The sequence below is a fragment of the Gymnoscopelus braueri genome, assembly GCF_963280865.1.
Source record: "Gymnoscopelus braueri genome assembly, chromosome: 14".
NCBI classification, from domain to species: Eukaryota; Metazoa; Chordata; class Actinopteri; order Myctophiformes; family Myctophidae; genus Gymnoscopelus; species Gymnoscopelus braueri.
In genome coordinates, this window is record NC_137619.1 from 39,220,110 (window position 1) to 39,246,974 (window position 26,865).

The 26,865-nt window shown below is 45.2% G+C and overlaps 1 protein-coding gene across 1 annotated transcript; it reads left to right on the plus strand.

The window, feature by feature from the left end:
* Window positions 1-312: 312 nt before the first annotated feature.
* On the plus strand, window positions 313-26,127 carry LOC308100641 (E3 ubiquitin-protein ligase pellino homolog 1-like; the record flags this gene model as incomplete). Its single annotated transcript, XM_080449706.1, has 9 exons — window positions 313-395; window positions 1,666-1,795; window positions 2,923-3,024; window positions 3,825-3,977; window positions 4,311-4,502; window positions 5,243-5,476; window positions 5,925-6,194; window positions 14,259-14,371; window positions 26,091-26,127. The coding sequence occupies 9 exons, from the start codon at window positions 313-315 to the stop codon at window positions 26,125-26,127; spliced, it is 1,314 nt and encodes a 437-aa protein (XP_080305832.1).
* Between the last annotated feature and the right edge of the window lie 738 nt (window positions 26,128-26,865).

Below are 26,865 nucleotides of genomic sequence, written 5' to 3' on the forward strand. Positions count from 1 at the left end.
TTCATAGCATTTAATAAATGTCCAAAATGTCCAGAGATATTTAAATTTACAAGCTCACAAGCTTCGGGACGTTGTGGGCGTGAAAATTGGCTATTTTCGCCGTACACTCAAGTTAATAGCCTGCAGGGCTTAAGCCATTAAAGGGAGAATGTCTCATTTTGGAATGAAAACTCACATGTGTTTTTCTCGTGATGTCTGCAGGTTAAGTGGGGCGTAAAGGACAGCAACAAGCACTAGACTTTGAAGCAGGTGACAGAGGATTGTTTCGCTATCGGAGAGCCCTGCACCGCCCTCCTTCTGAAGGAAGCACCAATGGGGCAGTGCCAAGAAAAGATCTCCTCCTCACCGGCCTCCATCAAAGGCCCAGTCAAATATGGGGAACTCATTGTCCTGGGGTATGAAACATTCATTTATTAATATTCATCAGATAGGCTCTATGCACAGCAGCCATATTGGAAAGCAATAAAGAAAACAAAAGAATATATTTAAAAAAAGAAAGAGTAAAAAGAAAAGAATAACCTCACCTTAATGAAGCTATGAGATTCTTATTTTGTCCATTATGGGCTTCAAACTAAGTTTTGAATAGAATAAAACTAAAAGTGAACTTCCTCAAATCATGCTACTGGTTGCGGGTGACAATTGTGGTGTTGCTTTGATCAAAGTTTGACTCGGCCGTACAGCACACACACACACACACACACACACACACACACACACACACACACACACACACACACACACACACACACCTTGAAGAAATGCAGTAATTATGTTTTCCACTGACAGTGTTGGTTTTACATTCATTGCTGTTAGGCGGACAAATAGTGACATAGAGACTAAGCTCACAAGGTCTTGCACTGTGACGCAATGTGAGCTTGTTGATCGGCTGTTTTTGCTATTTTGTACAATATTTGAAATATTTACTGAAACATAATGGTTTTGGAGTTGGACATGTCAGGTTGCCACCCGTACAATAGGAATTGTGTAGTGTAGAGCCAGATAGGTAGTTCAAGGGCAAGAGGCAAGGATTAGTATTTACTTGTTTGGTTTACATACAAGCAATCTGATAACCCAGGTAAAAAAAAAAGGAAAAAAAGCGCCCTCTGCTGTTTTTCACTTTTGCATTTGAGCTGCGGAGCTGTGAATCTGTCTAGAGAGAGATTAACATACAAGAAATGGCATCTCTGTTGTCACTTTGTGATTTTGCCTAAAGCTTATAGATCAGGTATTTTTTTGATGAAGAGATTTTGTGTGGAGGGAAATACTAGTCTAGTGGACCTGATATAGAGCCCTGGGGGACCCCGGTTAACTAGGGTATAAGTGGTTAAAAGTGTGCAAAATCGTATGAAAGAAGAAGTGTTGTCAGAGAAAATAAACAAAGGGGGACTTGTGGAACTGTTGGCAGACGTAGCCGCGCAGGCTTGTAATAAAAGTAAAAGACAGAATCTTTCTACAGTATGAGCAAGGCTTTAGTGGCTTATCACAAATATAACTGATTATGTTACACATAACATAAACTCGTGAGTAAAGCATTTCTATATAAATGAAGCTACATATTACTGCACTGTCCACACGTTACTAAAGATCTGAACAAAAATGAAGCTTGTAGCAAGCTTGCTTTATTAACCACAGTGTTCCCACCACTGTTTCATCTTCTCTTCACAGGTACAATGGCGTCCTGCCCAACGGGGACGAGGCCAGGACCAAAAGCCCCTTCGCTTTGTGCCAGAGACCCAAGGCCAACGGTGTGAAACCAAGCACTGTACACGTGGGCTGCGATCCACAGGCAGCTACTGTAAGTACTCAGAATTGGGACTTGAGTAAAAGTAACAATACCACAGTGTGTGGTATTGTTACTATTAAATAACAGACCACTGTCTAATCAAAGACTCAGAGCACCTGCTCATATCAATCTGCACTACTTGATTTTGTGCCGTATCCAACAAGACAGCCATGTAAACACAAACACACCATGTCATTTACAACTAAACATTGCTCTCAAGAATGTTTTTGAAAACATTTGAAGCGAGAAATACACAATGCAGTAACCAAAAATATATTCTATTTGATCATCACTTCCTTGTTTTCCGAGGCGACGTGTCCGCCCAGCGCAACACTAATGGAATACTTTCATTACCCTAAGCAAGGAAATACTGTGTTTTGTTGTTACTTTTGGGTCAATTTATTAATTCATTTATTAAGTAGCCGTGTAATAAGCGGAATAATTGACTGTTTAATCATCCTGTCGGCTGTTATTTCTCGACAGGATGACAGGTGCGGCGTCAATTATCCCTTATATTGCTTAAATACTTAAGCTTCAGATATTCAAAAAGCTCACAAGCTCGTTGAAGCTTTTAGATCTTGCTTGTAGATCGCCATTTTCTAAGAATTTGGATTATTTCTGATTACGAAATAATAGTGTAAAAAATTTAAATACTAATGCATGTGGATACTTTCCGCCGCTGTCTGCAATCCACTGCTAAATCCAATCCACTCCACTACTACTGTACATTAACCACTGCAGTCCTATATCAAATATATTGAAAATAGCAGATCTATAAGCACACAGCGTGTCGTGATGTGACACCTTGTGAGCTTGTAGATCTACTATGTTCTCTTTTATTGACTTTTATATTTCTGGAAAATATTTTTTGTTTTGTTTTGGAAAATGTCAGCATTGCCATGATATTAAAAAGACATTTGTAATTTGTTCTTTTGAATACTTCCATTTGGGGTTTTTCAAAGCATGCACAAAAAAGATTAGTATTTTTAAAAGCAAGTATTCTAGTACTTTAACGTACAAATTTGACAAAGCATCTTCCACTTGTAGTTGAGTAATCTATGCTTTGACTCAAGTACAGAGGTTGAGTACTTTGTCCAGAACTGGAGGTTTCTAACAGTGAACTTCTCTGTGTTTCATAGGCTATCTGCATGAAGGACCAGCACAGCATAGCCTACATTCTCTCCAAAGGGAACGCGGTCGTGGTGGAATACGCTCCTGACACAAATACGGACATGTTTCAGGTATGTAGGATCCATAATGCATACATGATGTTTTGCAAGTGGGCCCCCAAATAATTGCCAAAACATACCACTGATCCAAGGTGGAACACAATCGATTGATTGGTCATTAAAATAAACATGCTCTAATCTGAAAAGGCATGCTATATTCTGATAGTTGTAGTGTTTGTTCAATAAGAGGGGTCTCCCTGACTCTACAGCTCTTCAGCAAACAGAAAAAAAAAACATTTTCACCAAAGAATGAGCAGACAAAATTGGAATTGGAACATAAAAATTGAAGCTCATGAATGGTGATTGTGGGGTTCTCTCTCCTGAATACCTGAAATTGGTGACCTTAAAATGTATTTCTGCTCTCTAAAAAGGTGGAGAGATGGGGAGAAACCTATTACTGAACAGATAGTGTACATAGCATTGTATATAGCATTGATTAGCATCTGAATATAGAGCTTTAATCTTTTTTTACATAACACTTTTCTTTTTACATAAAGACACACTTTAAAGCTGCAATCCTCAACTTATTTGACATGATTTTAACAATCTGTATGGTAGAGTATGTTAATACAATATTAGTTCATCTGCAGTGGTTGAAGGTGGACTCCCTACTCTTCCATTTGGAGATTTAGACTTTGATTTAGATTTAGAGCTTGTGAGCAGATCTGCTATTTTAGTTTTAATGTTTTTTTATGTTCATGTTTACTTAAAGTAAGGACACTAGGCTGAAATTGGTTAATACAATGTAAAAACAATTCAAACAAATAAGACAAGCTGTGAGTGACAACCCCTTGTGTGTTTGTCTATAACAGATCGGGCGGTCCAGGCAGAGACCCATTGACTTTGTGGTGACGGACAGCCGAGTCTCGCAATTCGCCTGCCACATCATCTGCCAGAGGAGCCCTCCCTACGCCGCGCACATCTACGCCGCCGGCTTCAACTCCTTCAAGACCATCTTCCTGGGTGTAGGTTATGAAATGTCAGATGAAATGTCTTATACACAATTGTGTCTGTGTGACTGTGCAGGGCGTTGCTGAAAAAGAACACTCATGCTCAGCATACATACCCTGGATAAATAATGGTAAAAAAAATGAGCTTTTAGATCTGCTACTTTAAAAAAAAAGTTCAGTACTTTTACTCTGGTACTGTAAGTACAGTACACGTATTTTGATGCCAATACAACATTTTGAATACAGGACTTTTACTTGTAACAGAATAACAGAATGTATATTGTGGTATTGCAGCTTTTATTTTAAGTAAAACAATCTTCTTCCACCACTGTCTCCCTCCCCCCATAGGAGGATGCAATTAAATGGAAGATGCCTGATGATGGTCAGATGAACGGACTGACCACCAACGGCGTGCTGGTGACGCGCCCGCTCCATGGCTTCAATCAGGACTCTAAGCCCGGCCTGTGGAGGGAGATCTCCGTCTGCGGCGACGCCTACACCCTCCGGGCGACCCGTTGGGCTCAGCAACAGGGGAAGATGGTGAGGACTATATACATGTACATGCTCACAACAACCAGTGTACACGTGCACAGACAAATGATTAAAACTAAATAAATCCAGACTAATAGTTGGCAGTGTACATTATTGTACGAAACATGCTACGGAAATCAGAGGGTCACACGATTTAGTGCACCACAATTGCTGCCTTTGTTTCATACATAAATACAGAAACAAACAATAAAGCATGCACATCCACTCACTAAAAGGTCAGAATCCAGAGAGAATAAAGTTCGCAATAAAGTCTGCTTTGGAGCATGACCCAGTGTGCAGACTTTATTCTCTTACATAAATGCACACATGACCCTGGTAGAAGATCACATAACAATAAAAGTGTTGCTCTGCTCGCTGATTTGCGCAACAGTGGCCCACCCACATAGGAAACTGGCCCACCCAATCGATGTAGCTAAAAATGTATTTTTTTATTTTTTTTATAATACATTTTTTGATAAAAAAAATTGGTAAAATCAGGCAAAAATATGAATTAAATAACATAACCCTAACGTAACCCTAACCCTAAAACCGAAATAAAGTAACAAAAAAACGCCCACATTTTCGCGTGCGCACAGGTCGGGGACACATGCACGCGCATGCATGCGTGCCCACCCGCTCCTGCTCAGGCCCAGCCTATACAAGTGTTCTGGCTGCGCCACTGATATAGATGCATTCTTGTCAAAACAAAATCAACCAAATCTTTAATATCTTCTCATGTTTCCGCCCAGGTGGACGGTGAGTCTATCGAACTGGTGGACGGCTCGCTGATCGACCTGTGTGGCGTGACCCTCCTGTGGCGCACGGCCGAGGGCCTGGCGCGCACGCCGACCATGGAGGCCCTGTGCCAGGGGCTGAACGCCGGGCGGCCCTGGTGCCCGGTGGTCTTCAACGAAGGCGAGAAGCAGCCCTGGGCCTACCTCCAGTGCGGTCATGTGCATGGAAGCAGCGAGGATGAGGTGAAAGTTAGGCCTGAGGCAATTATTACATAATAATCTGATCGCTAATTATTTGAGATAATCACAATTATTTTGCATCGTTAGAATCCTGATCCATATGAATCCATCTGTTTAAAATGTGTGAAAATGTCCTATCTAAAGGCTCACAAGGCGTCGCATTGGGACGTGTTATGAGCTTGTAGATATGACATTTCCCCAAATTGTTATATAATTTTAATGCAATTATTAAATACAGTACATTATCATCATTACAAATGCATCATTATTTATCTTGACATTGTTACCGATCATTGTCAGGCATTTCTTTCTATATTTTAGTAATAGGCTTTGTAAGTTACCTGTGCAAACTTTTGTTTACAAAGCCAAAAAGGTCATTTTCGTTTATATGTTCTCGCAATTATTTGAACGACTATTAATCATCAGCTATAATGTCATGATGGTGACAACCCTCTAGGTGGAAGCGGATGGCCAGGAGCGCGAGTGTCCCAAGTGCCGGGTGCGGGGCCCCTTCGTGCCTCTGCAGCTGGGCCAGGAAGTGGGATTTTTCCTGGATGCTGCACCCCCCACCCACGCATTGGTCCCCTGTGGCCATGTGTGTTCGGAGAAGACCGCCACCTTCTGGAGTCAGCTGCAACTGCCTCATGGGAAAGACAGCTTTCACGCAGCCTGTCCCTTCTGTGTCCAGCAGCTGGCAGGAGACACCGGCTACATCAGACTCATTTGGGTAAATATATATATGTATATGTATAGACCTATTTCTTCACTCTTGCTTTTAGCTGATTCTTTGGTTGAATTTTAAGTCCTCACTGTATTGCATATTGTAATGTTGTTTTATGCTTTTGCTTTGCTTTTATTTATTTGTGGGCGGTGAAACCGCCCCTATAAGTGAGGTTTGGACATCGACATTCGCTGCACTGTGATTGGCCACCATTGTACCCCCCCCCCACCCATTGTACCCCCCCAACCCTGAGCTGTGATTGGCCACCATTGTACCCCCCTAACCCTGCACCGTGATTGGCCACCGCTGACTCTATTCAGGACTGTGATTGGCTAGTGAAACACATGACACATGTGCATAGCCCTATAAATAGGACTATGCACTTAAAAAAAACACATATATTTTAAGTTAGGGGTGTACAATGGTTGGTCCACAATATTACTTTTCTTTAAGTGAACTTCCATCTCTGTGATGACCACTGTGACCACACCGCCCACTTCCCACTGGGTGTGATTTTTATTATTTTATTTTTTGCTTTATTGTTAAATTGGTTGCAACTGTAATTGTATTCTTGCTCTGTAAAGCACTTTGAGCTGCATTTCATGTCATGAAAGGTGCTATACAAATAAAGTTTATTATTATTATTATTATACATTTATATAAATATAAGGACCCCCAGTCTGGTATATATTAGGCCACGGACCCCTGAGTTGCTGACAAAATAAATCATAAAAAATAGTCAAGTAGAAGCCAGAGTTCACACCACATAGTTAGGGAATTTTAGCAATATGTGTGGACCATCTGTGAAAAAATTTACTACCAATAGCTTTCTTCACCAATGTGTTCTTATAGGTGTCTAGAATCACCTCTCAATTAATATAAACCCAAATCCTCGTGGAAAATCCTGGAGAGCCAATCAAAGTTAAGGAGCCCAGAGGGCTTGGGTGAAAAATATGTAAGTCTAAAATGAACTTGTGAGGTGTCTAACTAGGGGTTTTCAGGGGTGCTGAATCCATTCCAACCATTATTTTTGAGTAAAAATGTCTCCCTGGCCATCTAATATTGGTATATTGGTTATTGTTAGTGTATAATCAGTGTATAATCAATGGTAGGGGATTGGGGTGTTGTTGAATTGATTCTATTCTGAAAAATAAAATAAGAAAATATTGCTAAACACTTGATAAGAGTGTACACGGGATACACTGTCTGCATGTGGGTAAGGAGCGGGAGTGTTGCATCCTGGCAAATATGTCTGGACGATTTTAAGGTACGGTAGTTTATCTACTTTTTGGCATTTAATTTCCTCTGCTGGCAAAACTTTTGATTACTGTGAATTTAGATGTCAATTTTCTCTAGCCTATTGCTTACATTGAACAACCATTAGTTAAACAATCATGACACTTGTCTTTTAGTAGACAACATGGAAGAGGATTCTGTAGCTTGTGGCTTAAGGTGCTTCATCTGTGGTGGTCCTGAGACTGAGCTCTCAAAAGTCACCCAAAAAGGCTATGCATAGATTTTGTCTTATTCTGAGAGTGTGGATGATGCAGCATTAATCAGAAGACTTCATGAGGACTGGAAAAACTGAGATGACCCCAAACTAAGATACCATTTGGAATGCAAAACCGAGCTATACAGTTGTGCAAGAAGTATATCCACTGGAAGTTTTTTTTCATTGTGATGAAAGTTGCCACTTGCAGATTTCAATCCTATTCTATGTTGTGAGTGACATCATGATTTAATAAAAACTTTAAACATAATCTATTCTTTAGAGCAAGATGAGCAAGACCAACGGCCAGACAGGAAGAAAAGACGCAGGGCATTGTCTGGGTCAAGTAGTTCAAGTGCTAGCTGGCACACTTGATCTACCATAATACTTGCTGAAAGAAACCCTGGTAAGTCTTTTGTATGTAAGATTCAAATGAATTTTTATAATTGTTTTTCTTGCTCCTCATTGTAGGCTTCCACTCAAAGTCAAATAATTTAATCATGCACATACTGTATGTGGCTACCTTTTATCCAGACAGAGCTTGGCAGTTGTATCGTGCACCTGATAATGTCTACCAGGACCGACTGAAAAGGAGTTTGATGCAGAGAGCAAAGCGACGAGGTGATGACTGGGGACTTGAAGTCGCTGGTCGCCTGTCTGGTATTATAGATTTGGTGGCAGAAGAGGCAGTATATCATATTCGATGAAGAAGAGACTTTGAGAACCCTGTTACAAAGTCTGAGGTAACATTATATGGATACACAATACAGCTGTACAATACAACTCACATTTCTTATCCTTTATTAGTCCCCCTCATTCCTGGACCCATATCAATCTTGCAGAATAAATGATTTTGAAAATTATATTTCTTCCCTCAGGATAAGAAATGTGAGTTGCATTGTACAGCTGTATTGTGTATCCATATAATGTTACTTCAGACTTTGTAACAGGGTTCTCAAAGTCTCTTCTGCATCGAATATGATATACTGCCTCTTCTGCCACCAGGCGACCAGCGACTTCAAGTCCCCAGTCATCACCTCGTCGCTTTCCTCTCTGCATCAAACTCCTTTTCAGTCGGTCCTGGTAGACATTATCAGGTGCACGATACAACTGCCAAGCTCTGTCTGGATAAAAGGTAGCCACATACAGTATGTGCATGATTAAATTATTTGACTTTGAGTGGAAGCCTACAATGAGGAGCAAGAAAAACAATTATAAAAATTCATTTGAATCTTACATACAAAAGACTTACCAGGGTTTCTTTTCAATGTGCCAACATTGATACCTTCATTGCAAAGGATGCAAGTATTATGGTAGATCAAGTGTGCCAGCTAGCACTTGAACTACTTGACCCAGACAATGCCCTGCGTCTTTTCTTCCTGTCTGGCCGTTGGTCTTGCTCATCTTGCTCTAAAGAATAGATTATGTTTAAATTTTGTATTAAATCATGATGTCACTCACAACATAGAATAGGATTGAAATCTGCAAGTGGCAACTTTCATCACAATGAAAAAAAAATTCCAGTGGATATACTTCTTGCACAACTGTATAGCTCAGTTTTGCATTCCAAATGGTATCTTAGTTTGGGGTCATCTCAGTTTTTCCAGTCCTCATGAAGTCTTCTGATTAATGCTGCATCATCCACACTCTCAGAATAAGACAAAATCTATGCATAGCCTTTTTGGGTGACTTTTGAGAGCTCAGTCTCAGGACCACCACAGATGAAGCACCTTAAGCCACAAGCTACAGAATCCTCTTCCATGTTGTCTACTAAAAGACAAGTGTCATGATTGTTTAACTAATGGTTGTTCAATGTAAGCAATAGGCTAGAGAAAATTGACATCTAAATTCACAGTAATCAAAAGTTTTGCCAGCAGAGGAAAATAAATGCCAAAAAGTAGATAAACTACCGTACCTTAAAATCGTCCAGACATATTTGCCAGGATGCAACACTCCCGCTCCTTCCCCACATGCAGACAGTGTATCCCGTGTACACTCTTATCAAGTGTTTAGCAATATTTTCTTATTTTATTTTTCAGAATAGAATCAATTCAACAACACCCCAATCCCCTACCATTGATTATACACTGATTATACACTAACAATAACCAATATACCAATATTAGATGGCCAGGGAGACATTTTTACTCAAAAATAATGGTTGGAATGGATTCAGCACCCCTGAAAACCCCTAGTTAGACACCTCACAAATTCATTTTAGACTTACATATTTTTCACCCAAGCCCTCTGGGCTCCTTAACTTTGATTGGCTCTCCAGGATTTTCCACGAGGATTTGGGTTTATATTAATTGAGAGGTGATTCTAGACACCTATAAGAACACATTGGTGAAGAAAGCTATTGGTAGTAATTTTTTTCACAGATGGTCCACACATATTGCTAAAATTCCCTAACTAACAACTATAACAAATACAATGGTGAACAATAGTTATAGTTACAGTGCTTGCAGCAAATGGCCCTGAACTCTGAGAGTCAAGGGCATTGAAGTTACCAATCATTTAGCTGGTCTGGGCCCCACTTTGAGAACCACTGCTGAGATGTTGTGACCAGGCTTTCCTCCTCAGAGATGAGAAAAGGCTGGGAACGAGGCTGTTACTGCAACTGGTTGGCAGAGACATACCACCATGATGCAGAATGTATAGTCTGTCTCTGTTCTGTCTCTGTTCTGTCTCAGTAAACACACAAGCGCAAACCAATTCTATGTTGCCATTGTCTTTACCTCTTAAAGGGATATTTCACTTTCAAACATGTTTGGGGTCATTTTAACATCAGGCTTTTGTTGTATCGTGAAAATCATGAAGTCCTGACCTTCAGGACTTTTTGCATCATATCAGATATGGATATGTATTAACTTTTTTTTCTACATGTTTGATTGTTTTTGATTTTAAAGGTTGGCGAAGGACACACATCTGTGAAGAATTCAGAAAATATCAGCCCAGAAGACGATGAACTGGTGAAAGGAGTTAAACAGAAGCTAGAGGAAATTATTCAGCAGAGTGATGCTCGAAGCAGGCTGGATGATAAGAAGACAGTCTACGAGTACAAGCTCCTACAGAGCAGCAATATCACGCCTCCACTCCTCCCTCGGCTTATCCGGCACTGCCCTCTCCTGGATGAAATCATACCTCTCAGACCGCCAACAATACATCTCAATCAACAACTGCACTTCCCCCACTGCCCCAGTCACTCACGGAGTCCCCCAGGGCTCAGTGCTTGGTCCCCTGCTCTTCACCATCTACATCCTTCCCCTCGGACAGATACTACGCAACCACGGACTTCAATTCCACTGCTACGCCGACGACACACAAATCTATCTTTCCACCAAAACCATCACCACAGCCACCCATTCCACCATCACCGCATGCCTCACAGAACTCAAAACCTGGATGCAAAACAACTTCTTAAAACTCAACTGCAATAAATCTGAAATAATCATCATCGGCCCCGACTCCCTCACCCGCTCCACCCAGGACTTCTCACTCAACATCGACGGCTCCCTCATTAAAACCTCCCCCCACATCCGCAACCTTGGTGTAATTTTTGACCCCACCCTGTCATTTCTCCCTCATATAAAAAACATCACTAAAATAGCCTTTTTTCACCTCCGGAACATTGCCCGTCTCCGTCCCTTCCTGACATCTTCCGCTGCCGAAACCCTCATTCATGCCTTCATTTCATCCCGGATAGACTACTGCAACAGCATCCTCCACGGTATCACCGCCAAAACCCTCAATAAACTTCAATATGTACAGAACTCAGCCGCCCGCCTGCTCACTCACACCCGCTCCAGAGACCACATCACACCAGTCCTCCGTGACCTCCACTGGCTCCCGGTCAAACACAGGATAAGCTTCAAAATCCTCATCATCACCTACAAAGCCCTCAACCACCAGGCACCCCAATACATCTCCGACCTCCTTCACAACCACGTCCCCACCCGTTCCCTCAGATCCAGCGATGCCAACCTCCTCAAATTCCCCACCAAAAAAACCAAGCACACCTGGGGTGATAGGGCATTTTCCGTTGCAGCACCCACCCTCTGGAACCCACTCCCACCTCACATCAAAACCGCCCCCACCCTTGCCGTGTTCAAAACCTCCCTCAAAACCCACCTCTTCAGAACTGCTTTTCCCACCTAGCCTGATCTCCTACCACCTTTTCAACTGCCATCCAAATTTGTTTTATTCCCTGGCCCTCTGCAGCCTTTTTAACTTTTTAACTTTTTTTCTCTAGATTGATTCTCTTATTAAAGTTGTTTTGTTTTGTTTTGTTTTTATTTTGCTCTTCTTAGTTCTATGTAAAGCGTCTTTGAGTATTCAGAAAAGCGCTATATAAATCCCAGGTATTATTATTATTATTATTAGCAAAGAGCTTGCCTGCGAGTTAAACATGTGGTTTTTCTTTTTTCTTCTCTTGTACATATTTTTCACTCTTAAACTCTTATTATATACCAGTAACGTTCTGTATACTGTAGTGTGTATATCTGTCTGTCTCTTATGGGGGGCGGCCATAGCTGAGTGGTTAGTGAGCCCGCCTAGGGAGCCCGAGCCCCTGGTTGCCCCAGGTACGATTCCAGGCCAGGCCAGCATATGTGTAGATGAAATGAAATTTGTCCCTGAGCAAGACTCTTAACCCCTAATTGCTCACAGGTTCTCATTGGAAACAAGACCGCAAGGACTTTCATGAACGACCTGTTAAAAGGAATTATCCTTTTATATGTCATCATGATTTGTGTGCATGGGGATCTCATTTTAAACAAGCTCAGTGCTTTATGAGTCTTCCAGTTTAGTAGACCTTGTATTGTGAATTTGTACTTCCATGTACTGTTGCTCTCATGTCTTACTAAATAAAGTACATCAATCAATCAATCAATCAATCAACATTATTTAAGTGATACATTCTATTTGATTAGTTGATGTATAGTTACTGTAAAGTGTAAATCATCAAATAAATCTTGTAATTGACCAAAACGTCTCTTTTTTGTACAACTTGTGAAAGCAGAAACGTTTTATTTTTAATTAGAATTCATATGTATATATTATAGTGTATTGTTTAATGGACAGTTGACAATAAGAAAACACACAGTTCATGTATTACAGTAGTGTAACAGAGAGGACCTCTGTTACTGATGTTTGGCACTTTATAGCAGTTTGGACAGTTGCATTTTGCACATGATTTGATTATTGAATGATTATCATGAGGGGCAAGTGCAATGTGAAATGTTTGAGTACAATAGAGCGGGTAATGCTAAGTCATGATTGAAAAGCTTAACATGTACCAAGTGGTTTCTCTTCAAATTCTCCGTAACATACTCACTATGGGATATCAGCGCCTCCTGGCGATGCACAGAGCTACATACCATAAACTCCCGGGCCATTCATTGGCTGATAAGGGTATGTCACGTCACCTGAAGATCGGAAGGGGTATAAAACCCCTCGCGTGACGTAGGCTCATCCTCTTTTGCTTCTCTGCATGGCAGATGCGACACGGCTTAAGACATACTAAACAAACTAATTCTAAAAACTATTCGATTTCTCTGGACAGAAACCAGCTCTAGCCCACAGCGGTGGTACTTGTACCAACCTGCGGGTTTTACCACGGTTCTCCGTTTACTACTCACTATGGGATATCAGCGCCCTCAGGCGATGAGACAGAGCAACACACACGCTCCCGGTGCCAATACTGATTGGCTAAGGGTATGTCACGAGTCCGGAAGACCCGGGAGTATAAAGCTCCCTCGTGACGTAGGCTCTTCCTCTTTTCTCCACTCTGCAAGCGAATGCGCAGAAATTCACACACAAGAAGCAAGACATTTTACAACTTAACCCAAAGCGGGAATACAGAGTATTTCCCCACAGGAAAATCCTTGCGAAAAATTAAGTTTTCTCCCGGAACTTATTTAAGTATTATTGACTATCCTCTCAGTTTTCCTCTTTTCCTGGTCCTTGAATTAGCCGGTAGCTTTTTCATTCATTCAGCGGCTAGGCTACTGGTAGCAGCTAGCTAGGTGCTACTAGCCAAGTTAGGCCGCTGTGTTTCCAGACCAGGAATGGAACCACCGAGGACCTGCGGACGACCGAGCTGTAGCCTCCTCGTCGCCGCAGACGACCCCCACCGCGTCTGTATCTACTGCCTGGGGGTCGACCATGCGCTCACCGCTAAGGAGCGCCAGGGCGAGAGGGACGAGTGCCAAGGGTGCTCGTCCTTCACAAGCCAGCAGCTCGACGCTCGGCTGGACAGGGTAGAGACCCTGGTCCGCTGGGTCAGGGAAGACTCAGCCGGAGCTTCCGCCGCCACCGGCACAGGGACCCCAGGAGTGCCGCCCGAGAAGACACTCATGGGACCCCCACCGGTGCCGACGCCGAAGATGAGGCGGCTAGCGGCGACGACGCTGACGCCACCCTCCGCCGCTGCCGCTGCGCATATATGGCCGCCGCAGCTAACTAGCAGCGCCTCCACCTCCCCCCGTCGACACTACGACTGGGCTGCTTCGCTGGCCGACAGCGAGGAGTCACTGGCCTTCGAGGAGCTGGAGGACGAGTTGGACCTCGCGTCTTACCAGGAGGTCCAAGAGGTGTCCATGGCGAGCGCCGACGGGGTAGGCGAAAACCCCGAAACCGTCGAAGAAGTGGTCGTCGAACCGGTAACGGCAGTGTTCAAGCGGGCCATCGCCAGGTGCGGTTTGGTGCAGCCCGTGGAGAGCCGCAACGCCACCGCTACTGCAGTAGGTTTCCAGGGCTTGGAGGCTCCACCAACACGGGTGGTGGAGTCCAAGAAGCTCCCTGAAGCAATGGGGTTCAAGACGGCCTTGATGAGTTCCTGGGGGGATCATCAAGACCCGCAAAGGCTAGCCTTCCCCATCGACCTAATCTCCGCCAGGGACCTGGGGCTGATCGAAGTCCCTCCGATGGACCCGGTGCTGGCAGAAGGACTGGAGGACATGCAGTCAGGTACGGTGGTGCTTGGGGGCGCCACACCGTCCTTCTACAATGAAGAATTGAGAAAATCCTCCGCGGCGTTGAAAAAGACCTACGCCGCGGCCGGACAGGTCGCAAAGACCCTCAACGCCGTCACCATCCTCCAGGGCTCCTCTGCCGTGCGGCTCGCGGAGCTGAAGGAAAAATGGGGCGATGACGCGAAGGAGCTGCATCGCTTGAACCAGCTCACCATCTCCTGCACCCAACACGCCATTAATTGGACCGGCCGGGTGTTGGACGACTGCGCGACCATCGAGAGGGTGCGGTGGCTCGACCTCGCCACCTTCACAAAAGTCGCAGAAAATCGACGCAAAAAAGAAGCTGCTGGCCCTTCCACTCACAGCAGGTAACCTCTTCTGCGGGGCAGAAAAGTACCTGAAGGACTCCACGGAGTCGGCGAGGGCCCGGAAAGAGGCAGCGGCAGGTCTTTTGGCCCCGAGGTCTCCCCAACCTGGCAGACCCCGCCAGGAGAGGTCTGCCTTAAGGGGGAGACTCTCCTCGCCTCGCCAATCCAGCGCCAGCGGCAGCTCCCGCAACTCCTCAGCCCGTCCCACCAGAGTGGAAGGGCCCATATCGCTGGGAGTCGGCGACGTCCGTCGCAAGGACCTCCGCTCCCCCCCTCCCCCTTCTTCCCCCAGATCCACTCGACGCGGCGGCGGGAGAGGACGTGGTCGCGGGCAGCGTGTTTGACATTTGCCCCCCGGTGTTACCGGTTGTTCGGCTGCCCCCCCCACATCCACACGGATGGAGTGGGGGGGGATTAGCCCCCCTGGTCACCTCGGGAAAAAGACTTGGCCTTTTCATGGCCCCGACGTATCAATGCCCTCCAACCATAAGCCCACAGCGCTTGGACAGTCCCTTTGGAGACTGTCCAAGCGCTGCTGGGATGAATATTGTGCATGCTATGAACAAGACAAAGGTATTAAATCCATTGCTAATTCTAAACGCCAATGTACAAGGGTCACGCCAAAATTTCCATTTTTACCATCCATCCAGCAGAGGGCGCCAGAGGCCCACTGTGAAAAGGAAGGTTTACAAAATGGCGGCGCGGGCCGAGGGTCACCCCAATGTTTACAGCCTGCCGTGCACCGTGTCACGCCAGCCTCTGGAGGGCAACAGAGTGCCTCCGTCAGTAGAGGCGGATCCGTCGCTTCCTTTAGTCAGGCCGAGGGGCCTAGACAAGATGGCGGCGGACCTTGTAGGCAACAAGGGGATAGTGTGGAACACTTCCGCACTAGGCCACGTGATCTCTTCACGCAGAACGTCAGGATCGACGCGACCTCCTTTGTCTCTAGCGAGCTCCACAGCTGTAGCTCCGCTGAGCAGAGTTTTAGCGTCTCCGGTTCCCATGGTCACGGTTTCACGACCAGTGAAACTAACGACGGCAGCATCCAGCAACAAGCCTCTCGCTCAATGCTTGGATCAATGGAAACTTTGCAAGCCGTCCCCTTGGGTGCTGCGCACCGTTCACAAGGGTTACAGACTGCAGTTTGCCAGGAAGCCGCCCATGACAGACAAGGTATTGTACACTCGAGCGTCGGGCCAAGCGGCCAAAACCTTAAGAGAGGAGGTAGCCTCCCTTCTAGACAAGGGCGCGATAAAGAAATTATCTCCGGATCAGAACCGTCTGGGGTTCTATTCGGAATATTTTCTGGTGAAAAAGAAAGGGGGGGGCGTAAGACCCATATTGAATCTGAAGGGACTCAACAGGTTCCTGGAGGTTTTTCATTTTCAAATGCTAACGACCGTGAAGTTATTACGCACGGTGCGTCAGGGCGACTGGTGGACAAGTATCGATCTGAAAGATGCTTACTTCCACATCCCAATTTATCCCCCGCACAGAAAATTCCTGCGCTTCGGCTTCGAAGGGGAAGTGTACGAGTACATGGTTCTCCCTTTTGGTATGTCGTTGAGCCCACGGGTGTTTGTGAAGTGTACCAACGCGGCCATTGCTCCACTACGGAGACAGGGAATCCATCTGTCGACCTACATCGACGACTGGTTGATAGCCGCAGGCTCGGAGGAGGAGGTGGCACGGCACACGGCCGTGGCCATCTCCCATCTGACGTCACTGGGTTTCACAATCAACGTCAAGAAGAGCGTTTTGGTTCCGTCCCAGCGGGTCACCTTCCTGGGAATCTCGCTGGACTCGAACACGCTCAGGGCACGTCTATCCAAGGAGAGGACAGACAGCGTTTTGGCTTGTGTGAGATCTTTCCGCCTGGGGCGGAAGGTTACTTACAAACAATGCATGCAAGCAGTAGGTCTCATGGCCTCAGCCATTCACTTAATCCGCTTAGGCAGGCTCTACATGAGACCCGCTCAGAGGTGGCTGAGGGCCCTTCGGATCCCACCCACCTCAGGTCGTCGGCTTGTGATGGTGTCTCCATGGTGTGTGGAGGCACTCAGACCATGGTCACTGGCAGCCTTTCTGTCCCAGGGGGTCAGTATAGGAGCTGTGATTTCGTGGAAAGTCATCACCACGGACGCCAGTTTGACTGGGTGGGGTGCCGTCCACGAGGGCAGGTGGACCAGGGGACTGTGGGATCCGACACTGCAGTCGGCTCACATCAACTACCTGGAACTGCTGGCGGTTTTTCTCGCTCTGAAACATTTCGAGGCACAGATCTTGGGTTGTCATGTCGCGGTCAGAACGGACAATACGACAACCATGTGTTTTATCAACAAGCAGGGAGGCTTGACCTCCCTGGTGTTGGATGGTCTAGCACGCAAGATAACGTTTTGGTGCGAGTCACGGCTCGCGTCCATACGGGCGTCTCATGTACCGGGCCTCCTGAACTTCGGAGCGGACTTGCTGTCCAGGGGCGGTCTCCGGTACGGGGAATGGTCACTCCACCCGGTAGTGGCGAAGGATATCTGGCGCAGATTCGGTCACCCACGGGTCGATTTGTTTGCCTCCGAAGAGAACGCGAAGTGTTATCGGTTCTTCTCAGTGAAGAGGGGGGACCGTTCCATGGGCATGGACGCCTTGGCACACAGTTGGCCGAGCGAACTGCTTTATGCCTTCCCGCCAATGGAGTTGATCCTCCCCACCTTGGAGAGGGTCAGGCTCCAGGGGTTGTCGGTGTTGCTGGTGGCTCCAGCATGGGGCACGTGGAGGTCGGAGATAGCTCCGCTCCTTTACGATACGCCTCTGCCCCTCCCTCCCAGGGCAGACCTGGTGAGGCAGGGAGGGAACGAGCTGTTCCACGAGTGCCCTCAGGACCTAGACCTATGGGTTTGGCCCGTGAGAGGGCGAATTTGAATTCATGTGGCTTCCCCCCTGACGTGGTGGCTACCATCCAGGGTGCGAGGGCCATGTCCACAAGGGAAGCTTACGAGGTCAGATGGAATATGTTCGCATCTTGGTGTCTGGAGCAGTCACCAGTGGTGGTGGCTGTCCAGGCCCCGGTGGGCAGCATTCTTACTTTTCTACAGGGAAGGCTAAATCAGGGTTTATCCTTCTCGACGGTGAAAGTATATTTGGCTGCCATTTCGGCTTGCCACCTAGGTTTCGACGATGGCAAGACGGTGGGTCAGCATAACTTCGTGCGCCGATTTATGAACGGCGCCAGAAGAGCTAGACCGGTCAACAGGCCACTGTTCCCAGTCTGGGATTTGACGGTGGTGCTGGAGGCACTGTGCCGTCACCCGTTCGAGCCTTTTGAGTCTATGGACCTGAAGGTCATTAGTCTAAAAACGGTTCTTTTGGTGGCCCTGTCCACGGCTAAACGGGTCAGTGACTTGCATGCGCTCTCGGTGAGCCCGGAGTGCATGAATTTTCTGAACAACGACAGGAGGGTTTTGCTTAAACCAAACCTGGCGTTCGTTACAAAGACCGGGGTGGTGGCCCCAGATCCGGTTGAATTGGTGGCTTTTCATCCGCCTCCCTTCGCTTCGGCGGAGGACAGGCGGTTACATTGCCTCTGCCCGGTGAGAGCCTTGAAGCTCTATTGCCAGAGGACGGCGGCCAGTCGCTCATCGACACAACTCTTTGTCTCTTTTGGCGTGGGGGTTCAGAGGAAGGCGGTCACCAAAGCGACGCTTTCTAGATGGATCCGTGATGCCATTAAGCTGGCTTATGTGAGTAGTGGTGTCCCTGTCCCGGGGGGTCTGAGGGCCCACTCTACTAGAGGCATGGCTACGTCCTGGGCTCTCTACAAGGGAGCTTCGATCCAGGAGATTTGTGCGGCTGCAAATTGGTCGTCACCGTCGACTTTTGCGGCCTTTTACAGTCTGGACGTGGCGGCGTCATCAATGGCGCACGCTGTCCTGGGTGTGGCTGCTGCCTCCAGGTCAGTGGAGGATAGGGAGTAGGCTTGGGGCCTTTTCTCCGTATCTTCCGACTTCCTCTTTAGGTTTCCTTGGGACCAGCAGGGCTGTGTCTTGGGGATAGGGCCCTGCTCCTCATTATTATGAGGCGGACTGTGTCTGCCTGTTAGTGAATAAGGCAGACTCTAGAGTTTGTCAGGGCCTACTCTTGTTATCTATCCCGCACCCCAGCCCGGTGGGCTGGGGGGGCGCCCAGGGGCCGTGAGGTCGTGGACCTATGGCCTGGGGGTCTTAGGTCACGTCCGGGGGGGACGTGACCTAGGAGCTGAGGGGCGTGCGGGGTTGTCAGGGTTGTGTGGCTCATTACCTCAAGGGGGGTTTATGAATCCCATAGTGAGTAGTAAACGGAGAACCGTGGTAAAACTAGAGGTTACGAATGTAACCCCGGTTTTAGTAGGTTCGGAGTTTACTACTCACCAGACACCCCTTTCTGTGCGCATTTGGCATGCAGAGAGGAGAATGTTAAGAGGAAGAGCCTACGTCACGAGGGAGCTTTATACTCCCGGGTCTTCCGGACTCGTGACATACCCTTAGCCAATCAGTATTGGCACCGGGAGCGTGTGTGTTGCTCTGTCTCATCGCCTGAGGGCGCTGATATCCCATAGTGAGTAGTAAACTCTGAACCTACTAAAACCGGGGTTACATTCGTAACCTCTAGTTTTCCTCCGTTAAATTCAGTGTAAACGTTAGTTCATGTAGACACGGAAGGCAGAATGTTATATACTTCATTCATACTCCCCGTACCCCCCCATTCGCTAACAAGCTTATTCAGTTGTACTCCTTTAAGGCATACGTTCAACCCCTTGTAATTCTCATTTGCTACTAGCTAACTCACTCACGCCCCCATACCCACAATGCATCTCAGGCGGTTCATTTAAGCAGCCTCTGTTCTCTGTTCATTCTATGTGCGTGGCTGTCAGTGCCGGTTGTACAGCTGTAGGTTTTCAAACAGCTGTAGGTTTTCACATTTTCAAATCCCTTGGTTGCTGAACCAATGCATTTTGCTAGCTGCTGCGAGCTGTCATCTGCTGCTTATCTACGCCTTGTGTGCTGCTCTATGATATTTTGGTGCTATATGAGATGATTTTGCTCATGATGCTGACTTTTACCACTGCTACAGCAGCCAATGCTTCTTCTATTATTGCTGCTAACACTACTGTGCTCATAGCTTAAGCTAACATAGCATGCTTGCTGCCATGTAGAAGTTTGGAATTGTTGTAGCTCAAAGCTAATACAGCATGCTTGCTGCCCATGTACAGTAGAAGCTTGGTTGTAGGCTACTCTCTTTTACCATGTGGAAAGGCTAACATAGCATGCTTGTTGCCATGTAAAAGCTTTGATTGTTTGTTCAACACTGCACAGTTAACACAGCAGGCTTGCTTCCCATGTAGGCTACTCTCCTTTACCTCATCAGGTAATGAAACTTGGCTATTTTTTGATTATTATTATTATTATTATTATTATTGTTTGGTTTAAGGTATAGAAGTAATGGAGCTATTTTGGGCCAAATCTTTTTCCAAAATAAGTACTGCTTCTAAGTTCTAATGCTGTTCTGCTGAGGCACTCTTGACTCTGGGAATACCCACAATGGTGCAGTGCCATCTAGTTGGCTCTGAAGCTTCAAGCAGAGCTTCCAACAGTTGTATTGCTACTGCTTGCTCAAATGCTTTTATAATATGTTTATACTTATCAAGGCTGTCGTAGACAATCTGTTGCAACGGGGCATAATATAAGACAAGACGTCAAATTCAGACATGTACTCAAGCCAGGATAGGAAAACACAGCATGTGTATCAAATCAGTGTTGCCATGTCTGCTTATTATAAGCGACTTTGGGATTGTGTTCTGTAAGTCACAGCAAATATGATTACTAAACAGTGTTCATGTGAAGGAACCCCAGATTCATATGTAATCATGGTGCAAAAAATGTTTAATATTCTAAACATTTGTTTTGCGACTTGTTTTTATAGACTTGGCCGCTTGTTTCTCTTACAATCTGGCAACACGGCGTGGTGGTGTCACGTGACTACTCCTTGGGAGTAATCAGGAAGTCTCATACAATACAGCAATGAATCTTGGGTACTGTAGTCTATGCAACTGACAGTCATATCATGGGGATCAGTTCAAATGCTACCTTGTGAGAATAAGGTGAAAGGGCAAGGGTGTTTTCTTTCTTAACTGGTCATGTGCAGGCATTATGGCAGTGTAACTGTCATGTTAAATAGGTACACAACTATCATGGGATATTCAAGTTAATTTAATCCACTCAGTGAAGCTGTTATTTCTGCATTCCTGTTCTATTCACTTAATTAACGCTCAAGTTCAGGTAACTATAATGTGGGTGGATTAGTTTGCAGATGCTTAAATAGATAATTACTTCATGGTGGATTTGAAGTCTTGTGAAATGGGGCGATTGCTTCAATTGTAGTGGGTTGTCCTCCAGGGGGTGCCATTTAGAGGGCAAACAAAGGTTAATCTGATTCTCAGATGCAGGTGGATTCATTAGTGCACTGAAGCTAATTTGCACGTTACTTCACTTTTAGCTAACCATGTCATTGTAAAGGGATATTCATTGCTTGAATTCACACTGCTTCTGTTTTTCGTTTCATGATTGACTGCTATTATGGTGATCCAAGGCTTTTGATGGCATGACCTTCTTTCCATCACGGATGCCGGGAAGGTTCAGGTTGGGTTGCTGTTAGTTCTAAAGTGCAAGCTACTGATTCTACAAAAAAAAAAAAAAAAAAAAAAGCTATTAGCTGTCTGTCTATTTGTCTACCTCCACACTTATTGAGGACAGAACAGGCTCTAATTGATTCATTAGGTATAATTGGTTGTGTTTTATATTAATGAAGCATTGATGCTATTTTAAAGTCCAAGGTTCATCAGATAATGTAAGGTCATTGTAAATTAAAAGGATTGTGGAAGTATTTGTAAGATTGGTTGATGGTATGGCACATACTTTCACCCGGCTGTATTCCACCATGATACCATTCATAGTAGTAGTATTATATTTTTGTATTTGTTGTGGTCTCTTGGAGTACATTAGGGCCAAAAGATCTAAATGGGGTTAAAATAAAAGGCTTATCTGTTAATACTGCCTAGCTGCTCAAGTTAAAGGTAGCTATAATAGGTTGAATCATTCGGTTCAAATAAAATAATATGGATAGTTTGCTGAGGCTTAGCTTGATTATGCTCTGGTTGCCACCAAGTTTCAATTCGAGCTGTATTCAAGGTCATTGTTCTTAAATTGTGATAGTTATTTGGGCTGTTGTATATCATTATGTAGCATTGACACTGTACTGCTATTCAAGTCAAAAGCTTACACCGTTCTGCTATTCAAGTCAAAAGCTTAACAGGTAATGTGAGGTAAGGATTGTAGTATATGTAAGAAGGGTTAATGGAAGTAGTTTGGAAGGAGAGCAGATAATGGTAGCTATTTCTATTCATTGTGGATTGAAGCTTGTGAATGGGGTTGATTGTTTAACTGTAATTATCTCTAGGGGGTAACTTGCATGTTACCTTCACTTTTAGCTTAAACATGTCTTTGTAAAGGGATATTCATTCATTGCTTAAACTCATTCTGCTTCTGTTTCATGTTTCTTGAGCAACTGCCCATTATGGTGATCCAATTCTGACGATGGCATGAACTTCTGTCCATCATGGATGCTGGGAAGGTTCAGGTTGTGGGTTGCTGCCGGTCTTCATAACTACTGCAGCGATATGGTCATTGCCGAGCAGTTCTCAAGATCACCTTGGTGGTATAACTGGAGCTACTTCTGCTGAAGTCATGAGAGGCAGGTCATCATTAATCAAATCTAAATTTATTCTGGTTCAAGCTTACTGAAAGCCATGTCGGTTGCTCACTGCTTGATCTGTGTAACCCACTCACACTGATGTTCTAAAGGAAACGGCGTCCATAAAATCCAGGCGTATGTCAAATGGTATGGATCGTTTAATGATCTCGGACATTTAAGTATTCTGGGATGGTTGCTTTATATTGAACTTATTACATGGGCGTTTAAATCGCTCCATTCTATGTTGGGATTGTGATAGTGAAATTTTGTGAAAAGTTAATGCATGTTTTGACTCAAAAGTAGCTTTGGATCACTCGGCTCATGTGTTGATGAACGCAGCTAGCTGCGAGAAGTTATGTAATTACTAAGCGGAGGAAAGAATCTTAACTAATGTAGATATTATTTGGAAGCAGTTTCTATCAGTATCTTATGGGTTTCTTAGATGTGGGGAATACATTTCTTGCACTGAAAGCTTTAACCCCTTGCATGACATTTCCATTCCTGTCTTCTCTTTCAGTCACATGTTTCAATTCCTCTTAAGCACTCTAAATCAGTTAATTATTCTTATGGAATATCAATTATTGTAAGAACTGATACCGCTTTATTCTAATGGAATATCAATTATTGTAAGAACTGATACCGCTTTTGTCCGTTCTCTTCTATGTCTCGCTACCTTCAACGGCGGTTAAATTCTGGGGGAGATGAACCTTGTTCGGATGTTGGGAGGGCCATGTCAAGGCTTGGTTCGCTGCCAGGAAGCAGGATGCCTTCAGATGTGGACTTGCCCCAAGTTGTCCACTCCTTTCGGATTGGTGCTGCAACTCAGCAGCATCTTTGGTTCCATCATTCACACTGAAAGCCATGGGTCGTTGGTCATCTGCTGCCTATATTATTATGTTATATCCGTTAAATACGGATGAAATTCTTTCTGCTCAAAAAGCTATGAGTGTAAATGTATGATCAATTATGGAATAAATCAGGAGTTGCATAATTGATGCCATGTTAAGTAATTGCTCCTGCCTGAGCGCAGGTTGGGGGTCAGGTAAAACACTATAGCATCGGTCGTGTTATGGTCTCACGTAGGCTATAGTGTGGTATTATGATGTTATGGTATCTTTTAAAGTATAACTGGTAAAACACTATAGCATCGGTCGTGTCATGGTCTCACGTAGGCTATAGTGTGGTATTATGATGTTATGGTATCTTTTAAAGTATAACTGGTAAAACACTATAGCATCGGTCGTGTTATGGTCTCACGTAGGCTATAGTGTGGTATTATGATGTTATGGTATCTTTAAAGTATAACTGGTAAAACACTATAGCATCGGTCGTGTCATGGTTTCACGTAGGCTATAGTGTGGTATTATGATGTTATGGTATCTTTAAAGTATAACTGGTAAAACACTATAGCATCGGTCGTGTCATGGTCTCACGTAGGCTATAGTGTGGTATTATGATGTTATGGTATCTTTTAAAGTATAACTGGTCTTCATATGCTTCAGTGGTTTAGGTTGGTAGGCATGGTTAACCTAAGGTTTGGTCGTGTTTGGTCTCACGTTTACCTTAATGTGGTAGGCTTATAGATAGGTAAATTTATAAGCTTTGGTCGTGTTGGGTCTCACGTATGCTTAATGGTGGTTTAGATGGTAGGTTTAGATGGGTAATTCACTATAGTGTATTCCTTCTATATCAGGTCACCGTCCGGGCGAGCGGGACTTGCCTAAAGGGTTAGCATTGCTGCCATCATATAGAAGGAATTAGACATTGCTGTCTATACACATAGTTATTCATAAGTCCATAGTTTATTTCCTTTAACATCAGAACACAGTGGTGTTTTGCCAAATGCGCATCTAATAGTCGCTGCTGGCGCAGGATGTCGGCTTTAGATGTGAAGGGCATCTTCGGTATGCATTTAAAGGAAATGTGTCAACGCTGACACTCACATAGTTAATTCATGTAGCATATTTCATTTATATCAAATGGATTTAAATGGAATTGCGTCAATTTGATGCTTTTACTGATAAACATTCTCATATAAGGTAAGGTGTGGCTCTGTATTTGCTCACTGCAAGTGAGCGCGTGTTGGGGGTTGTGATGGAATGATCTGTGACATGTTTGCACAGGAATCTGTAATATCACATGAGCAGAGTCACACCGCCAAACTTGGATGCAATATCATTGCACATATGGTAACAGCTATATGGTAATAAATGGTTAATGGTTCATTACGGTCTGGTTTATTTCTGAGCTGAAGTGTCTAAATGAAATTCAGTGTAAACGTTAGTTCATGTAGACACGGAAGGCAGAATGTTATATACTTCATTCATACTCCCCGTACCCCCCCATTCGCTAACAAGCTTATTCAGTTGTACTCCTTTAAGGCATACGTTCAACCCCTTGTAATTCTCATTTGCTACTAGCTAACTCACTCACGCCCCCATACCCACAATGCATCTCAGGCGGTTCATTTAAGCAGCCTCTGTTCTCTGTTCATTCTATGTGCGTGGCTGTCAGTGCCGGTTGTACAGCTGTAGGTTTTCAAATTCCCTCCACCTCCCCGGCCTCCTCCCTGTGGCTTTTAGTTCATATTGTTATTGGTTGATTCTGTGTATTGTACTGTGGTTCTATAGGTTGATTTTGTGTTGTACTGTGGTTCTATGATTCTGTGTATTGTACTCTGTGGTTCTATGATTCTGTGTATTGTACTGCGTTTGGATTGTACTATGTTGTGGTTGTTTAATTATGCATTGAAGGTTCAATGTTATGTTAAACTATGTTTATGTTTCATGCTCTCTGTCTCTCCATCTCTCTTTTCCCCCGACACGGTCGAGGCAGAAGGCCGCCACCCTAGAGCCTAGGGTCTGCCTGACGTTTTCTCCCAGTTAAGAGGGAGTTTTTCGTTGCCACTGTCGCAAATTGCTTGCTCAGGGTGGGATTGTCGGGTCTCTTCTCTACACGTAAAGTGTTGAGACAACTTTGTGATTTGACACTTTAATTGAATTGAATTGAATTGAATGCTCTGCTCTGGGGGTTGTGATGGAATGATCTGTGACATGTTTGCACAGGAATCTGTAATATCACATGAGCAGAGTCACACCGCCAAACTTGGATGCAATATCATTGCACATATGGTAACAGCTATATGGTAATAAATGGTTAATGGTTCATTACGGTCTGGTTTATTTCTGAGCTGAAGTGTCTAAATGAAAAATCTTTTAGTTCCGCTCCCGCTGCTATCTTCTTTCTTCAACCTTTTTCTTCTACTAAAGTTTTCTTCCTCACGTGCTAGCACGGTCAAGTCAGAGTTAGCAGCTAAAGCTAATTAGCCTAGCAGCTAAAAGCTAACTAGCCTAGCTCTCCGTCAGTCGCTGTGTTAAACCTAGCCTAGCGTTAGCGTTAGCTTAGCGAACACTCGGCGCTAGCTCTATGATGGAGGAACCACGCACATGCGGCCTTCTGGACTGCCGCATGCTCATCGCCGGAGATGACCCCCACGGGTTTTGCATCTCCTGCCTCGGGCTCCAGCATGCCTTTGCAGCGAGGCATTTCCCCGATGCACCAGGACACTGCACTGACTGCAGGTTCTTCTCCACCCTGCACCTTGACAGCCGCCTGGCCAGAGCCAGGGCACTCGTCGGAGGAAGCAGCGGGGTTTCGTCCCAGATCGGCGCGGCTCCAGAGACACCCCGCATCACCGGCCCAGGGAACGGGCGTGGTGGGCCCCACCGCGTACGTCCCCAGATCACCATGGGCCCTCCAGCAGCCCCGGCGCCCTCGAGCAGTGCAAGCCACGGTTCGCAGCGCCTCCAGGCTGCTACACCAGCCGTGCAGTACGGCACTCCAGCAGCAGCGAGGGCTGTGCCTGATGTCCACCTGCGTGGGTTGGGAAATCCATGGCGGACAGCGCAGCAATCGAGCGAGCACGCTGGCTCGACCTCGCCGATTTCCGCCCGGAGGTAACTGACGCGAGGAAGATGGTCATGGCGCTCCCGCTGAGACCACACAATCTGTTCGCGGGCGCCGCAGAGTTCCTCCGCGTCTCCACCGAGTCCAGGAAGGCCCAG